Below are 20,544 nucleotides of genomic sequence, written 5' to 3' on the forward strand. Positions count from 1 at the left end.
GTAAAATAAAAAAGAATCAAGTGCTGAAAGCGCTTAAGTGTCAAAATATCCACCAGGTGGAGCAGTTCTCCCAAGCAACCGCCTGAATCTGCCAGGACAGTGCAGAGAACATCCCAGTCTATTTATATTACAATGATCTGCCATAAACAATACCGTGACCGTTGACCTTGTCCCCGTGGTCCATTTCTTCCCTCTGCCCCACTTGTCCCCACTCAGTCACTTTCAGTCCGTTATTCAAGCACACCTGGTTCTCTTAACGCGACTGTGAATAGCAATGTCCTAGGCTGCGCCTGTGCTTTGGTCCAAAGGCAGAGTTCAAAAGCAACATCAAAGGGGAGAAAAGAGCAATAAGGCAGACAGTTTCAAGCCTCAAAAGCCTTTTCAAAAGAGAAGATGAGAAGCTGAGATAGCAGAAATATGTTCTTTTTAATTCAAAAATGGTCCAAAAAAAAAAAAAGAAACTGAGGACAAAGCAAAAAGACCTTTCAGCCCACCAGGCTTTCATCATTGCACATCTCAGCTTCTTAATGTCCTTTTAAAGACTAAATGCTCTAACTGGCTCCTGTACCGCTTCCTTTTATTCATTTGGGAAAAGAAAATGTCCCCTAGTACGATATGATCCGGATTGTTGATGTTGCATTATAGTAAGTGCAATTCGGCATCTTTTCAGGCCAAGGTTCGACCACTTTTTTGCATTGTCTGTCTGTTTTAGCCTTCTTAGCTACCACAAGTGGCACCACAAGGTTTGAATACTCACACCAATTTACTTTAGTGTGTCTTTCACCACTGCATACATGTCTGTTCAAATTTGTTCTGATGTATTAAATTCTAAAATCATGGTATGCTATGTTGGCTAAGACAAACAGACAGAAAGTACTTGCAACCCCTTTATGAATGGTGGCACAGCACATGGATTCATGAGCAGCCCACCTCTTTGAACCTATGCCTCTTTGATTTCTCTTTCTTTCTCAAAATCTGTGAGAATTACCTCGGGACGAAGAGGAGAATAAGGTAGAGGACCTGGTGAAGGAGCAAGTCTACTAGGGCTTGGAATATTGGGAGTAGCTCTCCTCTACACGGAGCAGGTGCTGACGAAGAGGAGGAAGCCATTTCTGCTGGGAACCTAGATGGAGCAGGAGAAGTTTTGGGGAGAAGGGAGTTCGTGAAGCCTTGGTTTGGTGAGTGCAGCAGTCAAACCTCGATTTGGAAAACAAGTGGGCAGTTTTGTTGATTTCCTTTTGTTATTAAGGTGAGGACGAGGTGACAGAGGAAGAGACTGGAGATTTTAGAGTGTGTTTGTAAGGGTACGCTGCAAAGAAACTGGATGAGGAGGAGGAACAGAAGTAATGGAAGAAAGAGGCACTAAGGCTGCGGAGGTAGGAGCTATCTCCGAACTCCAGGCAGAAGGTAAGCTGAAGGTAGGTTTTTACTACAGGGTTAGGCTGTTTACAGGAGAGGTCTGGGGGATCCAGGGGGCTACATGTTGTAATTTCCCACCTTTGCCAAAAGGGGTCATTCTCCTCGCTGTCTTTAAGTGCAGGCCTGGGTGAGTACAAACGCTCAAGTCGCTCGCTCAAGTAGCTCGAGTAGAATAACTGGGCAGCAAAGTTCATCCTGGTCGAAGCACTGTCCTCCTACAGTCCAACAAGTCTCTGTATCTGAATCCCTCTCCTCCTCCGGCTGCTGTTGTGTGTCCGAGGGATAAGGGGACACTGACTGGAGCTGCTCCCACGGTGTAGCGTTCCCTGCCCCGGCTCCCTCCCCCTTTCCCTGCCCACGGGCTATTTAAGAAGGGATTACTCAGGTACACATGCATGGAGGCTCTTCAGCGTCTCTCCAGTGGCATGGCTCCTCCCAGGGCACTATTCCTGGGCCCAGACCGGGATTACTTCCCCTTTCTATGACGTAGTGCTAATCAGACGTCTAAGGAGATAGATGCAGACTTAGGGTTTATCTAGGGAGCAGTGATCTGGAGGCTCAACCACACAGAGGAGACGACTATGGATGGAGGATCAGAAATGAAGGAAAGTGGGGTAATGGGTGCATTAAAGGGAAGAAATGCTGGTCTGTGTCCAGTTAATTACTGATAATTGTACCTACAGAATTAGTGGAAGAAAAGCCATAAGTAACTCTCACATCTCCATTTTCCAAATGTAGCATTCAGGTGCATTGCACTTTCAATGACATACATAGAGGGCAACAGTAGACGATTTTCTGTTGTAAGAAACCATAAGAAACTAAAGCAGGATGTTGCTGCAGAAGAGCAGGGCTTCCCTGGATATATCGAACAATACATGTATTACAACTGTAGAGAGAGACAGGCTGCCAGCCAAACAGTGGAGAACAGGTAAATGGGCTGCTGCCAGCAACTCAGCAGGCAGTACAGATCCTATTCAGCTCTGATCACATGTCCCTCAAATCTGAACTGAGGGTCGACAGTGATGCCAGCGTTCATCAGACAGGCTCCTTGCAGATAATGAGCATGCACCAACTCAGATCACTGCAGGAATGTGTAAAATCAGAGATAATCCCTTTAGCAGACATGGCTCAAACAGTATTTGCAGGTAAATCTGAGCGTAGTGAACTGAGTCTAAGATGGGTGGAGTTTGCTGCCTCAGCACAGTGCAGATATAGTGTCAAGTAAAGTGTCACTGCTGATACCGTTCCACACACATCTGCCTCAACAGATCTTATTGACAGCCTAAAAACTGATCTTAAATGTCAATTTGTGTCATAAAATTTAATTAAAAAGCCCATACTTGCATACATTCTTTTTAATTGTTTGCTTTATTTGTAAGACACAATTCTATCCTCGCAGATGTATCCTAAAGTTCCATATTCTTTGCATAGCTCTGACTGGTCCATGGTAAGCAAAAATGCATCGTTAGGGCCTTTAGGACAGTCATCTAACTATGTCTGAACCCCCCCTCCCCCTACACCTCTCTGACGTCAGAATTGGTTGGCCTGCGTCTGACAATTTTTGTTCCTTTCCAAAACCAATAAGCCCACAAGCGCACACACTTTGTGGGCCAAGTGTGCGGAGGTGAGAAAGTCAGCAGGACATGAACTTTCTCTCTCAAGCTCACTTTTTGATTATCCACACCATCAACTTCCATCACTTTCTGCGTGCACAACTGGGTGAATGCCTTTGAGCAGGGACTGTACAAAAGTGCGGGCTGCTATTCCCATTTGTACGTTTCCCCCACTATGACAGCATGTTTTTTGCCCCACCTGTCGTACAACCTAATTCAGTTACATGCATACTGAACCCTTTACAAGGCGATAATTTGACCCAACCCGGAGGGGCACATTTTGACACATTCCTCTCTGATGTGACATTAAGGAAAAATGATACCAGTGTCTCATTAACAAAAACAAACACCCAATGATCTGACATTCACACCCACTTTACACTGTAATTGATCATCTGTGCAGAGGGGGGAAAGGAGGCAGCCAGGGTTCGAACTCTGCTCTATTTCTGTCACTTGAACAACCAAGTGCACCATGGATGTCTTCCAGGAGAGACTGGAGAAAAATAAAATGCTTTTCAGTCCACCCTCCAGTGAGGCCGTTGACGTGGTCATGCAACACACCTTACACACTAGTTCTGATCAAGCATAGCCCCAATGATCGTAAATGTTTCTGATCCTAACCATATGAAAGTTATATGTAGCATCTTTTACACATCATACATGAGTTTTTAGGAGACACGGAAAATAATCAGAAAATTGGATAAGAGGAACTTTACGCGGCAGAAGAGATCTGCATGATTTAATGTTACAACAGCATAAATGTCCCAAAGTAATGGAGCGTTTAAACAAGTGATTATAGTTTTGTCCACAGAAGTTATGTACAGACTGTGGAAAGACAAGTTATGCAAATGTTCAATTTCTGAAAGATGTATCTTCATATACACAATATACAGTACTGTATGATGAAATGTCAATTGGACACAGTTACCAGGCAGGCAGAAAAGATTTATTACCAATCTTCTAAGCTGACCACAAGGCAAACCTCCAAAAACTTGGAGTCAGGCTGCTTCTGTAAATACAGAAAGTCTTCAATGGGATTAGGACACAGTCAGGGGAAACCAAAGGTCAGCTAATGACTTGTTTTAGGTGGAGCTCTGTTTCTTTCGACACAGTCACAGACTTCACTCACATAACCACACACCTCACCCAAATAAGATTTAGCTCCTTAAAAAGTGTCAGGAAGGCAGTTTGTGCCAGGGGCCAGACAGATACAGAGAGCTGAGCTCACTTCTTGGAAACAGCAAGGTTTGGTGAGGTCCATGTTCCGGTGAAGACACTGTCTGACTGGATAAAATTATGAAAGCCAGAGTTGAGCATCTCCCAAATCTTTCAACGCTTGTGAGGACATGTGGTCATCATAACGGCTGGCAGGCATTACATTGAAGAAAACAAACAGACATATAGACAGCACAAAGAGGAGGACTGGACAGAAATAGAGGGTGAGAAGGTGACCCCGCCTCCAGCAGTCTGTCATACCACAGATCAGCGTGACGTCGGCAGACTGGATGCCATGATCCTCTGGCTCTGTGTTCATGTAGACGCTCTGTGCTTCACTACGTGTCTACTGGCCAGACTAACATTCAATACCTGAACAGGGGGTCACATGATGGGCTTTGACCTACATTCACATTTAATATCATGCTGTTTTCATAGGATATTGATATTTGCTTGATCCATTCTTTTGGAAAACAAATCCAGTTGAAATACATCCTCATTTCTGTGATGCATTTTGAGCTCTCTCTCCGTACGCTAGTTAACATGACAATCTGTCATGTCAAAAACAGCATTTTGGCTGACTCTGACACATTTACAGCGACGTTTAATAATGCGCCCTGTAAAATAAACTGATAAATAAGTAAAGCATTGTTTTCTGAATAATTCATAAAACCAAGAATGAAATAACAGTCTGCTAAGGAAAACCTGACATCTTCATTTTTCTATGAAATTAAAAACTGAATGTGTCATATCAGAAAATGGTTTCTTTCGTGTGTGATGTTTTGTGAATCTAACTCCTTCTGACAGTGTGAAATTATTATTCTTTTACTTGTGTTGTGTCCCTAATGTGACTTCTAATCCTTTTTCACCTTGCCTAAGAGGATATATGAGTTTCTACTGACTTTGCTAAAACTACAGTATAAATCAGTGACCAAGAAGCTTGTTCATGTGTGAGATATATACAGTAATCCTTGGCAAATAAATGCTTATTTTCTTGCATCCTCGGCCTGTGCCTCTGTTTTTTATTTACTGACAGATAGGAATGTCTCTGACTCTCTCCTCTCCTCTGATCCCTTCACTCACTTTTCCTGCAGTTTTGTTTTCTGCTTCTTAACCTGCAGATCTGCTTAACAGGCCAGACAAGAGAACAGAGCACGAGGCTGAAGACAGTCTGGCTTAAGGAAGATAACCGTTTTGCTACGTAATAGTCTTGGCTGTGTGTTTGTGTTTTGAGAGAGAGAGAGAGAGAGAGAGAGAGAGAAAAGTCAGTTCAGTGAGAATAACAGGAACCAATCAATGCGATCATAAAGGGCATTCTCTGCTGCTGAATTGATTTTGATTTCTCTGACTTCCTTCTAAATGGAAACACTGACTGATTTTCCCAGTAAGAACTTGCAGGCCTTGAGTCCTTTTGTTATCTTTATTGATTTCATTCAAAAGTACTACACTAAAAATACTAAATAAGGAAACAAAAATGAACAAGAGGTTGCCCTCTTCAATCTTACCTTGAGTTTTGCTAGAAATAGGTATGAATGTAACACTGAAATCTGATTTCTGAGTCCTCTTCTGTTATGTTTTAACTTCACTTTCAACATGAAAATGCCAGTGACCACACATGGAACACACAACGTACCCCACGAAGAAAACAAAGTTCCCTTCTTTAGCCAGTCAGTCTGTGTGGCTGAACTGAGATCTGAGTCCCCTCCCCAGTCCATCCCACCCGCCCCTTCCCAAATACTGAGCTTTTCTGCATCTAATGTTTTCATTAGGAAACTGGGCGCAACCAAGTCAACAAGGGAAGGACTGGAGAGCAAGAGAGTGAACGCAAGGGAGAGAGGAAGAGTTGTGGAGGAGACGAAAGCTTCTTTGTTCAGCCTGGTTCTGAATAGGAGATCAGGGGTCTCTCTCTCCCTCTCTCTTTCTCTCACCCTCTGTTTCATTCGTTTCTCGCAACACACTCTTCATTCTTTGTCACCAGCTGCTCACCAGGTTTCACCATGACCCGCCCCTCCGCCTCCTCAATTGGACTCATCTTCCTTCTGATTGGCTACGCTGCAGCAGGTAAGGGCCATAGCTGGGTGGGGTCGGGAGGGTAGAGGGGTCACAGGTCAGACAAGAAGGGCCAGAGGATACACAGCTGGGAAATTCGGCTGAGCACATCAGTGTTGAAGGTGTGCTGATTTATACAACGGATGATTTATGGCTCAATGCAGGGGAAACACGTTTTCTGATGCTGATTGTTTCTACTTCATACATTATGTCTTACTTACGCACGGTACAATACATTTTATATTCTTCACAGTTGTGTGTAAGTGTGTGTCGATGATGGCTGGATGAACACACATGAAGCTGAGCTGACGTAATGGATGTACATACACATATTATGAGTCTGTGTGTGTTCAGTGATTGCCAGCACATCTGTTACTAATTTCACTGCTGCTCTGGCTACACTTAATCCAACAGTCTGTCAGCATAGTTTCAAACAATCATTCTTTCCTTCGTCCATTATTTTCTTCTACATACTTCTAACCAGTGTGTTTATCATTGTGTACCAGTTTTAAGAAAGTCCAGTGGAAATTCACAAAAATGTGGGCCAATCCTCCAGAGCCAAATCTGTGAGTGACGGCCTCGAGTGTGAATTACACTGACTTCATACTGCAAGAACAGCCAACTGCAGGAAGCACACAGCAGAAACACTCACCTTACGCAACAAGCAAGCACTCATAAACCCACAGAGCATTTGATCTCATATATCATCTTGAAAGCTTTATATTACTTTAAATTTTAGATATAAAAATAAGTAAACATGTGTGGAATAACAGTTTAAAGGATTTTTCATGGTTTGAGGTCCACAATCTGAGGAAAGGGCAACAAATGGCACTCTATTGGTGTCAAAAAAGTTGTATGTGAGTCAAAAAATGTTAACTTGCAATGGGAATACTAATTTGTTGCTTGCTAAATGTACAGTTAACGCTTGATGTTGAAGCACTTAAACAGCTGATTCTTCAGTTGAATTGTAAGCAATGAAAGCAGTGGAAATGTCGGAGAGTTTGAGATGAAAGCAGTTGGGATATCAGTGGGCTTGTAAGCCCTGAAAGTCATTGAAATGTCAGTTGAACTATAATCGCTGGAGATGGTGTGCATGTGCATTTCAAGCAGTTGAAGTTGTAGTTGCCATGTTAATACATCAGCTAAAATGTGTGTTGAGGCATGAGAGCTGAAAGAAATTGGTCTGTCAGCTGAAAGTAAAAATTTGTTGAAGTGTCAGTTGAGCTGTGTTCACTGACGTCAGGTAAAATGGAAAAAAAAAAACCCACAAAAGGAACAAAAAGCAGCTGAATTATCAGTTGAGGATGATACACTTAAGTGTGTGCATTTAAGTGGCTGAACTGTCAGTTACAGGGTGAAAGAAGCTGTCTCAGGGCACATTTGCTGTTGCGCCGGCTGGTATGCAGCACACACATCTTAGCACAGGATTTTATTCTTCATTGATCCTGCATGTAAACCGCCTTAACGTTTTTCTTGTGCATCTGTCACGCAGGAACTTGGTTTGTGTGAACACTGTTGTTGTGACTGACTGACTCCATTTTGCACTCTGCTGAACTCCCTCTCTTCCGTGGAGAGCCATGTCAGTGCACAAACCCACAGAGCTAGTAAAAAACTGCACATACACACACACACACACACACACACACACACACACACACACACCTTTGACCTCGGGTGGAGTCAATGAGTTGGATCATCATATCTGTGTTTGCTTTTCCTGCGGTGTGCTTGGAGTGCAGGGCGTTGCTATATGATTTCTCAATCTCCTGGAACAGTTAAAAAAAGTATTCATATGAGATGGACAAAAGCAAAAGCCATGACAAACAAGAACCAATGCCTTCTCGCTGTTTGGTAACAGAGACTGGTGATAATATAACTATATCTCAGCCAGCTATTTTGCATCGGCCACATTAATCGCATCTGTACTTTATTGTATACAACACAGATGCTTCTTACTTTTCGTAACAGCGTTCATCGGGAACATCAGCGTGTAGATCTCTGTTGCAAGTTTTCCCCTCCTAAAGAGCAGGCTGTGCTGTTTACACACTGATCACACAAACACACACTGACACTTAGATGATAGCACAGCTGTGGTTTGGGGGGATTTTTTTTGCTGATCTGGAAACCAGCAGCACATTCTATCACAACTGAACATTGTGGTTGAATTTCAACAAAAAAAAACAGCACTTTTATAACTTCTACCTCCGTATTCTGTGTAGGACATCTTCATGTCCTTGGCAGACTGCTTATATATATATATATATCTGTCAACCAAAGCAGGACAATTTTGCCAAATCTTCATGCCCCTGAGTGAGTTCAACACATCCTCCATCATGGAGGACACACCAGGGCAGACATCTGCTTTGTGCGCTCACTGAGAAAATCAGATGAGCTGTACCTTCAATCTGTCCATCGCTCTAGCTTGGCCCCTTTCCTGCATGTACTGAACCTGGCACCCCTCCATTGGGCGTAATGGAGCTTGTAAGATTTTTCCACGTGATATCTCTGTAACATCAAGGCAGCCTGATGCTAATGCACGGCGGTACATGAGTAGATAATGTGCAGAATAAGATACAGGAATCATTTCTGGTGGACTCGGCTGGCACAGTCTTTATTGCTTAGGGAAGAAAAGATTTTAAGGGTCAGTGGTAGAGCGAATGACTTGTTAGGATGGATACTGTTTGCAGTGTGAGATCAGCAGATAAACAATCCCTGTATCTACCCCTGCGTCAGGAAAATATGAAGAAAAATGACATTAAATGGAGGCAAACAAATACATTTTGTCTTCATTTTGTTTTGTTGATGCCAGATGTGAATATAGTGAGATGAACAGCTGTAGCTGCTGCTGAAGAGCCAAGGAGACAGAAACCTGAACAAAGTCTGTGTTTATTTGACAGTAGACTGAATGCCTTGTGTTTTTTCCCCTAAAATTTATTTCCAAAAGTGCGTACATGTGAAGCTCAGTTTTCCAATAAGGATGGTGAATCACCTTAGAGAGGACACAATGAGCAATACAAAGTTATGAAATGCTGGGAAAATGTATGATTCCAATTTTTAACCCAGAAAGCTCAAAGGTTGAAGAATCTCAAGGGTCCAACTGTGATTAGCTGTTAAAATGGGGATTTTCTTTACCAGAGATAAACAGTAAAAGTTTTTACATCTGGAAAGAGCTTAAAGTATTTTGGCTCACTGGAAGGTACTAGCTCTCGTCTGGCTGTAATAGAAACGTTAAGATGGGACCTAAAGTATTTTTATAAGGAATGAGCTCCACACTATATTTTTTCAGATGAAAAGGTGAAAGCATATCCCTGTTTGGTCATTGGCTATTAGCCATGCCATGGTATGAGGAGAATTGTATTGACCAAACCCACTCTGCACAGGCAACCTAACAACACCTTAGTGTCATTAATGTTCAGTAACAACACACACTCTCAGGCATTAGCAGGCCGCATAAACTCCAAATGTTTCATCTGAATAACAGCAGCAGCACCGCTGCCAGCCTCAGTAAATGAATGAGAAGTTCACTCATTTATAGAGTATAAATACTATCAATGGGAGCTTGGCCTGTAGCCACTAAGAAGGTGTTAGAAAATTGAAGCAGAGTCCTGCGAGAGAATGCAGGCTTCCCCTCAAACATGTCGGCTTCAAAGAGAAACAGATAATTGGAAACATAACTGTGAGGGGAAAACGGCAGGAACAATGTGGCCCTCCCCACTCTGAATTCACATCAAGAGCATTATGGTTTACCTCAGCATGCTGCACAGTTTTTATACTCATTTTAGACTCCACATGAAATGGTATTTGAGTTGGAAAGAGATGTTTTTTCTTATGTTTCCTTATGTTATGTTTAAGACTATATTAATTTCAAAGTTTTCAGTTGTTTATATCTCACAATTGCCCTCTATTATAGCACCAGTGATTCTGCTTGAAAGAATAGTTGGACATTTTGGGGAAAAAAACACTTCAGTCTTGCTGAGAAGATTGATACCGCTCTCATGTCTGTGCTGAATATGAAGCCACAGCCAGCTGCCCGTTAGCTTAGCTTAGCATCAAGAGGGGAAACGGGACAGTTAGCCTGGCTCTGTTCAAATGTAACAAAATCAGAATACCTCGTTTTCGTCTTGACTCATTGATGCAAATTTGACAACTGGACCTTTTGTGTAGTCCAATTTATTCGCCTGCAGACAGTCAGTGCACCACCTAGGGCTGAACGATTTTGGAAAATAATCTAATTGATATTTTTTACCAATATTGCAATTGCGGTTTAATATGCGATTAATTTTTAAGCTCTTTACCTCCTGTATACACGTCTTTCTATTGTGTATTTCTCCTGTCAGTCAAAGCGGTGGGTGGTCCTACGATTTCACCTACCACCACCAAGTTACCAGAGGTGGCGGGTGATACTTTCATTCCCTGTGTGACGCTAAACTTTCTATAGTGTCATCTTCTGTCAAGCATAGGGCCATTGTACAAAAACATGTCAAGGTACAGGTTAACATGCGAAGTTGATGCTTAGTCTGCAGACTGCTTTACTCTTCTGTGTCATGTGACCAGAGTGTAATCGCAGCCTTGGCGATTAGAAAATCTCGTCATATCGCGATAATATCGCAAATGCAATTAGCCTAATCGTTCAGCCCTAGAATCACCTGTACAAATGTTAGCTGAAAGCAAGCTGTCAACAAGGCACCAGAACTTCAGTTCTTTATGTCACATCACAGCTCCAGCAAGTCAGTCCTCATAGACTACCATGTTAAAATGCCCAACTTTATAGCATGGTACAAAAAATGGTTTTGGTCTTTATAGCTATAGTAAACTTAGATTAATAAACTCACCCGTTTAAATTGTATTTATGCTTTAGAGCATGGTTGCTTTGAAACACAGATGAATCACAGGTGATTTCTCCCTTTATCTAATCAAGCTGTGCACTAATCAGCTGTTGGCTGTATCTTCATGGTTAATGTCTAGACATAGGAGTGCTTTTGATCTTTTCATTTAATATCGGCAGCAATGTTAGCATATTTGTCAAACTATTCCTTTAACATCTAATATTACAGTTTATTGCTCCTTTAGTAGGCAATCAGTGTTTAAATGCATTGCTGTCTTCATTAGGTTGAACTTCATATCTTCATATCTGTCATTGAAAAAAATGCTCCTTTTGAAATGGTTTATAAAGCATATGATCCACTTTGTTATGGTTTCAAAATGCTTGTTTGCTATTAGAAACTTAGATCACACACATATGCGTCTTTTCTGTTTTCAGGACCTGAGCCTGACCTGCGGCCTCGAGCGGTGCGTTCAAGTGCCTGTCAGGAGCACAAAACCCTTCATGACCGCATGGATATAGTGGAGAAGGTGCTTTTTCCAAACCAACCTCACATTCAGCCCTCAGTGGTTTAATACCATGAGGATTCTGGATGTTGTTACCGTGGTGCTGTCAACTACATTATTAAATGTTAGCTTTCTCTCCATCTAGGCTGCCCAAACAATGCTCAGCATTTCCTTTCTAGGCTAACATGTTGACAAAGCTGTGGCCACATCCACAGTCACTTACTGTGCAAATCACCATGATTTATCCTATTTTTCCAAATCGCTGATGACTCACTCAAAGTCTCATCTCATCTGAAAAACCCCACACTTACTTTGACTCTACCTTACTAGCTGTTTTGGGCAACTGTTTTATTCATATGAATAAGTGATTGCATTATTCATGAGTGATGATTCTATTATTCATACTACAACTTATTAATGTATTATTCATAAGTCAACCACACAACGATGTCTTTCTGCCTCCTGCAGAAAGTGGAGGACACAGTTGAGAAGTTGGAAGTTGAGCTGGCTGCCCTCCTGGATGCCATTGAAGCTCCGAGCTGGCGCCCCCTCTTGGACAATCCAGGAAAGACAGTGGTCGATATCCTGGAAGACCCAGGGCAGAGGGGCCAGTAGTAAACATCCATGGAAGAGGGACTCAAGAAGACTCTTGAATTCAGACTTTGTAGGATTAAATTGGTTTCCATGACTCAAATTTTTTTAAACAATTTTTTAAAACTGCGTATATGCACTTCATCTGTATATCAAAATGATTTTTTTTAACTTAAGAGGAGGCACAAGGCCAAGCTTGTCTGCATTTTTTACTCTTACTAATCCAGTGATAGATTTCAGTCCTAGATTCTTCCCCCTGCAGTCAATCATGGCACAGCTCATGTTTACAATGCTATTCAAAGAGATGCAGTCACTTTGGATGTCTCTGCTCAGTCCATTTATACCCCCGCTCTTCATTGCCCTCTGCTGTCTGCAGACAAACTGTGCCTTTAATGCTGTACTTGAGTGGAAGTGACAAAGACGAAGAGACACCAAATAACTGGAAGGAGATTTATTTCTTTATCAAAGCAGTTAAAGCAGCATTTTTTTAAACACATGGAGCAGTTTTAGTTGGTAGTTCAGTAACAAGGCTTTTCACTGATTCCCCGTAAAAATCCTGCAGCACAAGAACATTATGCAAAATAGGATCACAAGAAGGAGAAGAGTGGCATAAATCCCATGACCTTCTTGATTTGTTTTCTCAACAGGGCACTGAGTTTCAAACCGTATCCACAGAGTTAAGACATCTACAGTATGGTATGACTCGAGAGCATCCATCAAAAAAACAGTTGAATAGGAGACATGCTGTTGCTGGTGAAACACTAACACAATGGCTTTTTTGAAACACCTAATGGCATTCTGAACGTTAACACGTTAGGAGGGTTTGCACACATGGCCCAATTACGAATGATCACTGATATCAAGGAAATGCCACAACTGTAGATTAGCATTGTAACTTAAGCTACACTTAAATTAACTGTCAAAATCAGTCATTATCCATTTACAAATGATTAACATTACACACCCAGTTCAGGCCTATGTTGATTCTGATAGTGTGTAGACGGATGTAATGAATTTAATAAATAACTGACCTTTCTTTTCCACAAATGGAGACATTCAGTGTTTTAATAATGCAGCAAATTCTGTGTCAGGGTGAAGTGAAAACCTGCCCCAATTCCAAATATTCTTCCTCTGCTGCACAGACAATAACGCAACACTTAACCCACAACAGAGCATCACACACAACTGTTGACCTCATTCCACTCATCCAGCAAGGGTACGAGCCTGTATACTGTACTTGACCAAAGCATTAAGACAATCTACAGGATGCCAAAAGGTACTGCATATCATCTAAAAGTATCATGCCGTCCATATAACACTGGAATTATACGATTTATACAGTTTAAGGTTCACAAAACTCACTGTCCAGAAACATTAATGCAGACCAGTTATACTCAGATTTGGACTGTGTCTATAGTCATGTGAGCGCTGAGGTATGCTAGTGCCAAAAGCTTGTGCATGCACAAATCAGCCAGTAAGGCTCAAGCTCCAGGCTTTGGCAAAAACAAGCTTATACTGTAAAAGGTACATGCAAAGAAGCACAGGGCTTGAGACTGTTAAGTTCATCATATATTTTGGCAGACTTGTTAGATGCCACTTTACATCCCTTTAAAGAAGCTCCTTAATCTATTCATTATGTATAGTTTAAAGAAATAGTTCAACATTAAAGGAAATACGCTTATTTACTTTCTTTCTGAGGGTGAGGGTGACTGATAACGCTCCCACGCCTTTGTGCTTAGTATGAAGCTGCAGCTAGGAGGCAATAAGCCTAGCTTAGCATAAAGACTGGAAACAGCCAGGAGAAGACGAGGGGCACATGGCCGACAGAGCCAAGCTAGGACTGTTGCTAGCAAGCTAATCTGCTAGCATGTTCACTGGCAGCCCACCACCACTGGCTGACTGTAGGAAAATTATTACCACTGTTGGGCAAGTTATTTGAAATGTAAGCAATTATTAATTTCATATTACTGATTCAAAAAAATAATCCACCAATTACTCAACAGCAATAAAGTGGTAAGTTACATTACTTGTTACTGTTAAAGCACAGTTAAAGGAGCCTTCCAACAACTCCAGACCAACACATCAAATATTCTCAATTTAACACCTGCAGAAATAGCAAATGAGACAGTACTGACCATCAACAGGTGCCTTGCAGAACAGTTGATTCCTGAATGTGGATTTACCAGTGGCTAACTAGTAATCAAGCCAGCTAAGAGCACACAACATGTTGATAAGACAACTTTGGAATTTAAGACGTTCACCTCTTTTGGTAGAAGCTAACTGCTTCACCACACTATCTAACTTATGTAGGCTTCTGAAGGCATTCTTAACTAGTTTTCAAAACAGTTTAACAATACGTGTAGGCCAGCTAGTGAGAACAGCAAGTTAATATAGCCTACTGATGCCTTTCGCTGCCTGCGTCTTTCATGTGACTAGCATTTTGCGTCATTTAGTCTCCTGAAGGTCAGCATCCACCTACCACAGGTCTAAAGCTGACAAACAAATACTCTGTATCTCATCTACAAATCCAAACTGTAATTTGTGGTTTAAGAGGAATACCTTGACGAACAATACTTTTTCCATCCACCCAAGGACTTCTGTTTGTGAATGGATTAAACACACAAGAGTTAATTAGAAAGCTTCAGGTGGTGCTGGTAAGTGTATTTTTGAACTTTGGACAGAAAACCAGGCTAACTGCTTTCCTCTGCTTCAGTTCCTCTTGGCCCCAGCTCTGTACTTAACGCACAAACATGGAGTGGTGGTCAGTCTCTCATTTAATCCTTGTAAAGACAGCAAATTGGTGTATTTCCCAAAATGTCAAACTATTACTTTAAGCCCACCCTCCATCTGAAATAGATACTTTATACATAATCACAATATGATTGTATAAATGATAGCATTTTCACTTGCAGAAGGAACACTGACTTAATGTTATACTGGGAAAAAGAGAGACATACACTCATACACTCAAAGTTCCTTAGAAATGGTTATGCAAATGGTAGAAAAGCTTTGGCATATTTTGCCTACAAGTTGTGCCTGCACACTTGGAAAGAAGAGCAGAATGAAGCAGCACTAAGCTTCATAGAGCTCTTCCTTTAGTTTATATGTTGAGTTCAGAGTCCCACATAAAACTGTGGTGAGTTTAATTACCTACATTGTTTGCTATTTACATGGTTTTCATGTTATTAGGCCTTAGGGTTTTAAGGTGGACCTTTGCTACATGTTCCCAGGTGTTCAGACTGAGATTAATGGTGCCACCTTATATGTATTTCTATCACTATGACAGTAATAGACTAGCTCATCTATACGATTTGAAGTACCAACAGGGCACAGCTACACATTTAAGTACAGCCCCAAAACAAGCTCTACAGGGAGATGATCTTTATACTAACCAAGCACTTAAAAAGATTATGATGTCTAATGAAGTAGAGCTTTCTAATTGATTCTTAAAAGATGGGATTGGTGATTGGTGTCTATTCCCTAGAGCAGAGTTTCTGAATGCTCCTTGAATCAGAGCATGGTGCAAAATGGGCTAAAATACTACATCTTGGTAACCATTACAGACACAGTGACAAGTAAAACCTTTCATTCTGATTGCTGTACTGATTTCCCATAAATTACAGTACCTTATCGTCCTAAAAAAAAGCCTGGAAAAAGAACAGTTAGCTAACACTTAAATATGAAAATCAAACTAGCATTCGGACCTATAATGCATCCATGGCAACAATGTGATTAATGAATACTGATAATAATCAACAGGCACCGCTTCAAACAGATTTACAACATGAAATCAGCCGACTGAAATCAGCCATGAACACTAACTGTAAATGTTTCTCGGAGAGGTGTTTTAACAGAAGGAAGGTGCTACAGGAGAAAATGAAAAACAATTGTTCTGAATTAGGGCACACCTTACATGAAAGAGGCTGAGGGGAAGAGCGAAGACAAGGCAATAACATAAACTGAGTGCCTGCGCACGCTGAATAATTCAGTCGTTCCCATCAGAATTTGAACAGAAAGGCTGAGAGGGGAGGCGTCTACACCAAAACCACCAACCCCCCTAAAACCATGGACTACTATTACTCGGGATGTCATCATGCATGTGGAGCTTTCTGCTCATGAACAACACCTCCTAGTAAGTGATACCTTATTTGTCATGCTATACTGTAACATTGCATAGAAGTTAGAGTTTACTCTAGGGGCAGATTGGTAAAGTAGGTGGGGACTCTCTGGAAATCTGCTTCATTCATGCCTTACCGGAAGGATGCTACAGAAAAAAAAAAGGAGGAGCGATGATGGGAGCCATTTTGGGTCCTGCTGTGCGTCAAGGTGCCCTGCTGTGTGTTTCCTCCGCTCCTTGCTACAACAGAGGAGAGAGGTGAGGATGTATCTATTGGCATGGCACAAACACTGCAGTGGCCAGAGAGACCTGAGATCGTCTCTGTGAGGCGCTAGCAGCTGCCGGGGGAGGAGCAGACCGAGCCGCACATGCTCAGTTTGGAGGAGGACTCAGGCTCCGGCTCGGGATCAGGATCAGGATCTGGTTCTGGCTCAGGTGCGTCATCATCGGTGGCCCCTGCTTCGGCCTCTCCGTCCCCGTCTCCACTGGCATCATCGCCCCCGGCCTCTGACTGACCCTCCTCCTGACGCCTTTTCAACCTGAGACAGAAGGAGAAACACATACATTATTATAGAACGTGCATTAATATGTACAGTATATGCATACATGCACATATGTAAAGCTCTTAATCTGATTCTAATTTGAACCTTAAACCACTCCTGGCAAACTGTTTTTCTGAGTATGTTCCTTATTTTTCTAATCTTGCCAGCAGATTTGGTCCTCAGGAAAGTAGTAGAATTAAACACAAGCAGAATGAAATAGCTAGTAGTTTAATGTAATGACTGGCCTAGGGTCTACTATATAGTGCTCGTCTCTGCTCTGCATAATTCTAGATGTTATGTCCTCCATTATAAATTGAAGTAGATTGCCATTAATTAGAGCAATAGGATATAAAAAGACATTTCCCAAACAGAAGGATTTCAGTAACGCTGCAGTGGCAGGACCTGGTCAATAATAAATGAAGCAATGATTTAGAGCAGAACTGAACCAATATTTCTCCCTTACATTGCAGAAAGGACACATATTCAATGATATATGGACCTCAGTCTTTACTTATAATGTAGTGTTTATATTTTACTGACATATACAAAACATTAGATGCATTGTATTTAACCACAGCAGGGTTGGTTCTTAAAAACCTTCTGTTACCTAGGATTTAGGCTATGGCTTTCCTACACCCGTAACTTTATCAAGATACACTGATTGCTCTACGGTTTTGTTTTACGGTGGATATCACTTAGTGCCTCTTCACATACTGGAGCTGATTCTTAACTTTCCTTATCTCCTGATGGTGTTCCCTCGGTGATAGCTCCACATTCATCCATGCTTTAGTCCCAGTCATGATTCAAATGTTCCAGCTCCAAGAACATTTCCGAAAAAATGTTTGCTATTTGTTTGTGAAGTTTAATTGGCAGTGGCAAGTCGCATTTTGATTGCCTTTGCATACTGCATGTATTTTACTTACTTACAAAACAGTTACATATGTTGATTTCTTGTATACTAACTTCAGAAAACAGTATACTATCAAGATATACTATAGTAAATACTTTATACAATTAGTGTGCAGTATGGAATTGGGACTAAGTAATGGTCATCCTGTGTGATGTGGGCATCTTTGGTTTTACCTTTGCACCTATTAGAGATGTTACTGCATTATGAGATCTCAGCACTCACTTTAGTGAGTACAATCTTATCATACCTGATAATAATAGATAGATGGCCACAGCCACAAAATAAGTTCTAATGATAGAGTTTTCTTTTTTTTTTTTACATTTAAGGGAAATGGTAGCAAATAAGTACGCAGTTCCAATATTAATGCAATGAGACAATAATATTATAGTCCTAACCTTGTTCTTTTGTTGAATGTGAATGTTAGGTGCATTTTTGTTATATTTTGCTTTTTTGCATTTGGTGCAGCAGGATGGTAAGTTTCTCTCTGTGTTGGTGCATCACTGTTGAATAACATCAGAAAACTTTGCCCATGTTGTAGATGGTCTGCTGCTCTTGTGTTCTCTTACTTCTCGCGGTTGAAGATCATAAACTCTTGCTGCACCACTTCAAGGCACTCCTGTAGGTAGTCATTCTCCTGCAGGCAAAACATCATCTACATCAGCATCACCTTCCACATCAACCTCGTTATCGTTATTAAGAAGCGCAGAGGGAATTTTACGTCAAGTTGAATCATGTCAACTGCATGGCCTCTGAGGTGAAAATGTCTTTTTCCTCATTTCCTTTTTCTCCTCCCTTGCTCTTTTTAAACAAATCATGAATTGTTTGTGAGCCCTCCTCAAATTGGATGTTTGGCCCGAGACAAAAATAGGAGCTCATATTTCCTAAAGCACTTGAGGCCATGACAACACCAGCGAAGGCTTCATAATTTAATAATCTTGGTAATAACGCAGTATGAGCACACACAAGCAAGCGCACACACATACAGACACAAAGTCTCATAACCCTTCTATTGTTAGAGGTACACACTCCTTGCACACGCTGATCAGTGCTGATAACACACACACAGGACGGACGTTAATAACACTGATGTCACGATGACTGTCTGACGGGAACAGACTGTTTCTAATAAATACAGAGGGGATATCTCCTGTCTGTGGTAAATCATTTCTTAATCAAATGTAACAAGGTAGAAGAGACAAAGAGACTCCAGGGCTGTAAATACAATATGATCCTGATTTCAGCACACATAGGAAACATCAGATGGTGTCCAGGCTTTCTCATGTGTTAATTGTATTTACTTTGTTTTAGAACTTTGACTGGTATACTGTACTGTAATATGCGTTTCCCCATTGTTCAGATTGGAATAAATAGTTTCCACCGACCATTATTTTCAGTATCAATTAATCATTAAGAGTTTAAAATGTTTTGTGCTTGATCAGTAACTTAAAGCAGTGGTTCTCGAACTTTTTCACATCAAGGACCTCTAAACTGACCGACTAAATTAGACCACAGACCCCCGTTTGATAAGTTTTTGTCCCAGGGTGCCCCATCTGATAGGATTTTAGCTTTTAGATGTTTGATTAAAGAAAGTGTATGAAACCCATGACCGAAATAGCCACACATTCTGTCACTGTGTTACATCTGGATGGAATTACTGTAAAAAAAAAAAAAAAAGAAAAGAAATGAAAAAAGACCTAGCAGCTAGGACCCCTGGGTGCCCTGAGACACCACTTTGAGAACCACAGACTTAAAGGAATAGTTCCACATTTTTGGAAATAAGCTTATTTGCTCCCTTGCTTTAGATAGATGAGAAGATAAATATCACTCTCACATCTTTAAGGTAAATATGTAGCTGGAGCTGCGTTAGTTTAGTTTAGCATAAAGACTTTAAACACCTTTAAAGCTCACCAATTCCTACATGGTGTCTCATCATCCCTTTACCCTAAGTATGTAAATGACAATTTACCATTTTTTCATGAGCCACATTTCAAAACAGATATGAGAGTGGTATTGATCTTCTAATCTAACTCTAAGCAAGAAAGCAAAAGTCTTTTCCAAAAATGTTGTACTATTCCTTAAATTTCAAAATCCTTTTGTTTTGGTATAATCTTTTTGGTGGTATAATATCCTGCTGTAATAGACTGCACCATCAGTATAGAGTCTCTAAATAAATCTAGACTCTGACAGTAATGGAGAGATTATTGCTTGTTTGGGAATATGTATGATCTCAAAAGATACAACAAATCAGCATACTTACAGGATGCCTGCAGCTAGCATGCTTGTACAGTAAGTCTCTCTTTATGTTCACTAGCACAGTGGTATTCATTTATCTGCTGAGCAGAGAACAGACATAATTCACAGCTGAGAAAAAAACAAAAGATGCTGGGATTTGGCTCACCTCCAATCTATAAATATACAGTTTTGATGGGAACTGACAGACCGGAGACCAAGGTAAACCTGAGCTGCATTGTTATCCAAGACTGGCCTGCCTCTTCACGTGTGCAGTATATAGGAGTAATACTCCTATGTGGTTATAATTTGCTCAGACACATGGACTAACTCCAATCTGATCTGCACAAGGCTTCAAAGATCAAATTAACAGGGAAACAGCACATCATCATATAAAGGAAAATAACCCTTACAAATGTGAAAAAGGATAAAGGATAAAAACAGCCCCTTCGATCATCATAGGAATAAAGGCCTTTAAACAGATGCAATGACATTGTGAATTCCACCTTCATCCTCAGTTACTAAATCATC

At 41.1% G+C, this 20,544-nt stretch overlaps 2 protein-coding genes across 2 annotated transcripts in view; one reads left to right on the forward strand and one right to left on the reverse strand.

The window, feature by feature from the left end:
• Positions 1 to 6,022: 6,022 nt before the first annotated feature.
• LOC119917238 (placenta-specific protein 9-like) lies at positions 6,023 to 13,258 on the forward strand. Its single transcript, XM_038737451.1, has 3 exons — positions 6,023 to 6,308; positions 11,557 to 11,648; positions 12,093 to 13,258. Exons 1-3 carry the CDS (start codon positions 6,245 to 6,247, stop codon positions 12,237 to 12,239), a joined length of 303 nt encoding a protein of 100 aa, XP_038593379.1. The 5' UTR covers positions 6,023 to 6,244; the 3' UTR covers positions 12,240 to 13,258.
• Positions 12,652 to 20,544, reverse strand: part of LOC119917237 (serine/threonine-protein kinase 32C-like) — a 75,327-nt gene continuing 67,434 nt past the window's right edge. The window contains exons 11-12 of the mRNA XM_038737450.1: positions 18,351 to 18,418; positions 12,652 to 16,871 (exon numbers count right to left, since the gene is read on the reverse strand). Of these exons, the coding sequence (XP_038593378.1) occupies positions 16,664 to 16,871; positions 18,351 to 18,418 (276 nt within the window). The 3' untranslated portion in view covers positions 12,652 to 16,663. The remainder of the gene's footprint in view (positions 16,872 to 18,350; positions 18,419 to 20,544) is intronic.

The sequence above is a fragment of the Micropterus salmoides genome, unplaced genomic scaffold (genome assembly GCF_014851395.1).
Source record: "Micropterus salmoides isolate LMB-PRFRI ecotype aquatic unplaced genomic scaffold, ASM1485139v1 Ms_hic_scaffold_22, whole genome shotgun sequence".
Taxonomy (NCBI): domain Eukaryota; kingdom Metazoa; phylum Chordata; class Actinopteri; order Centrarchiformes; family Centrarchidae; genus Micropterus; species Micropterus salmoides.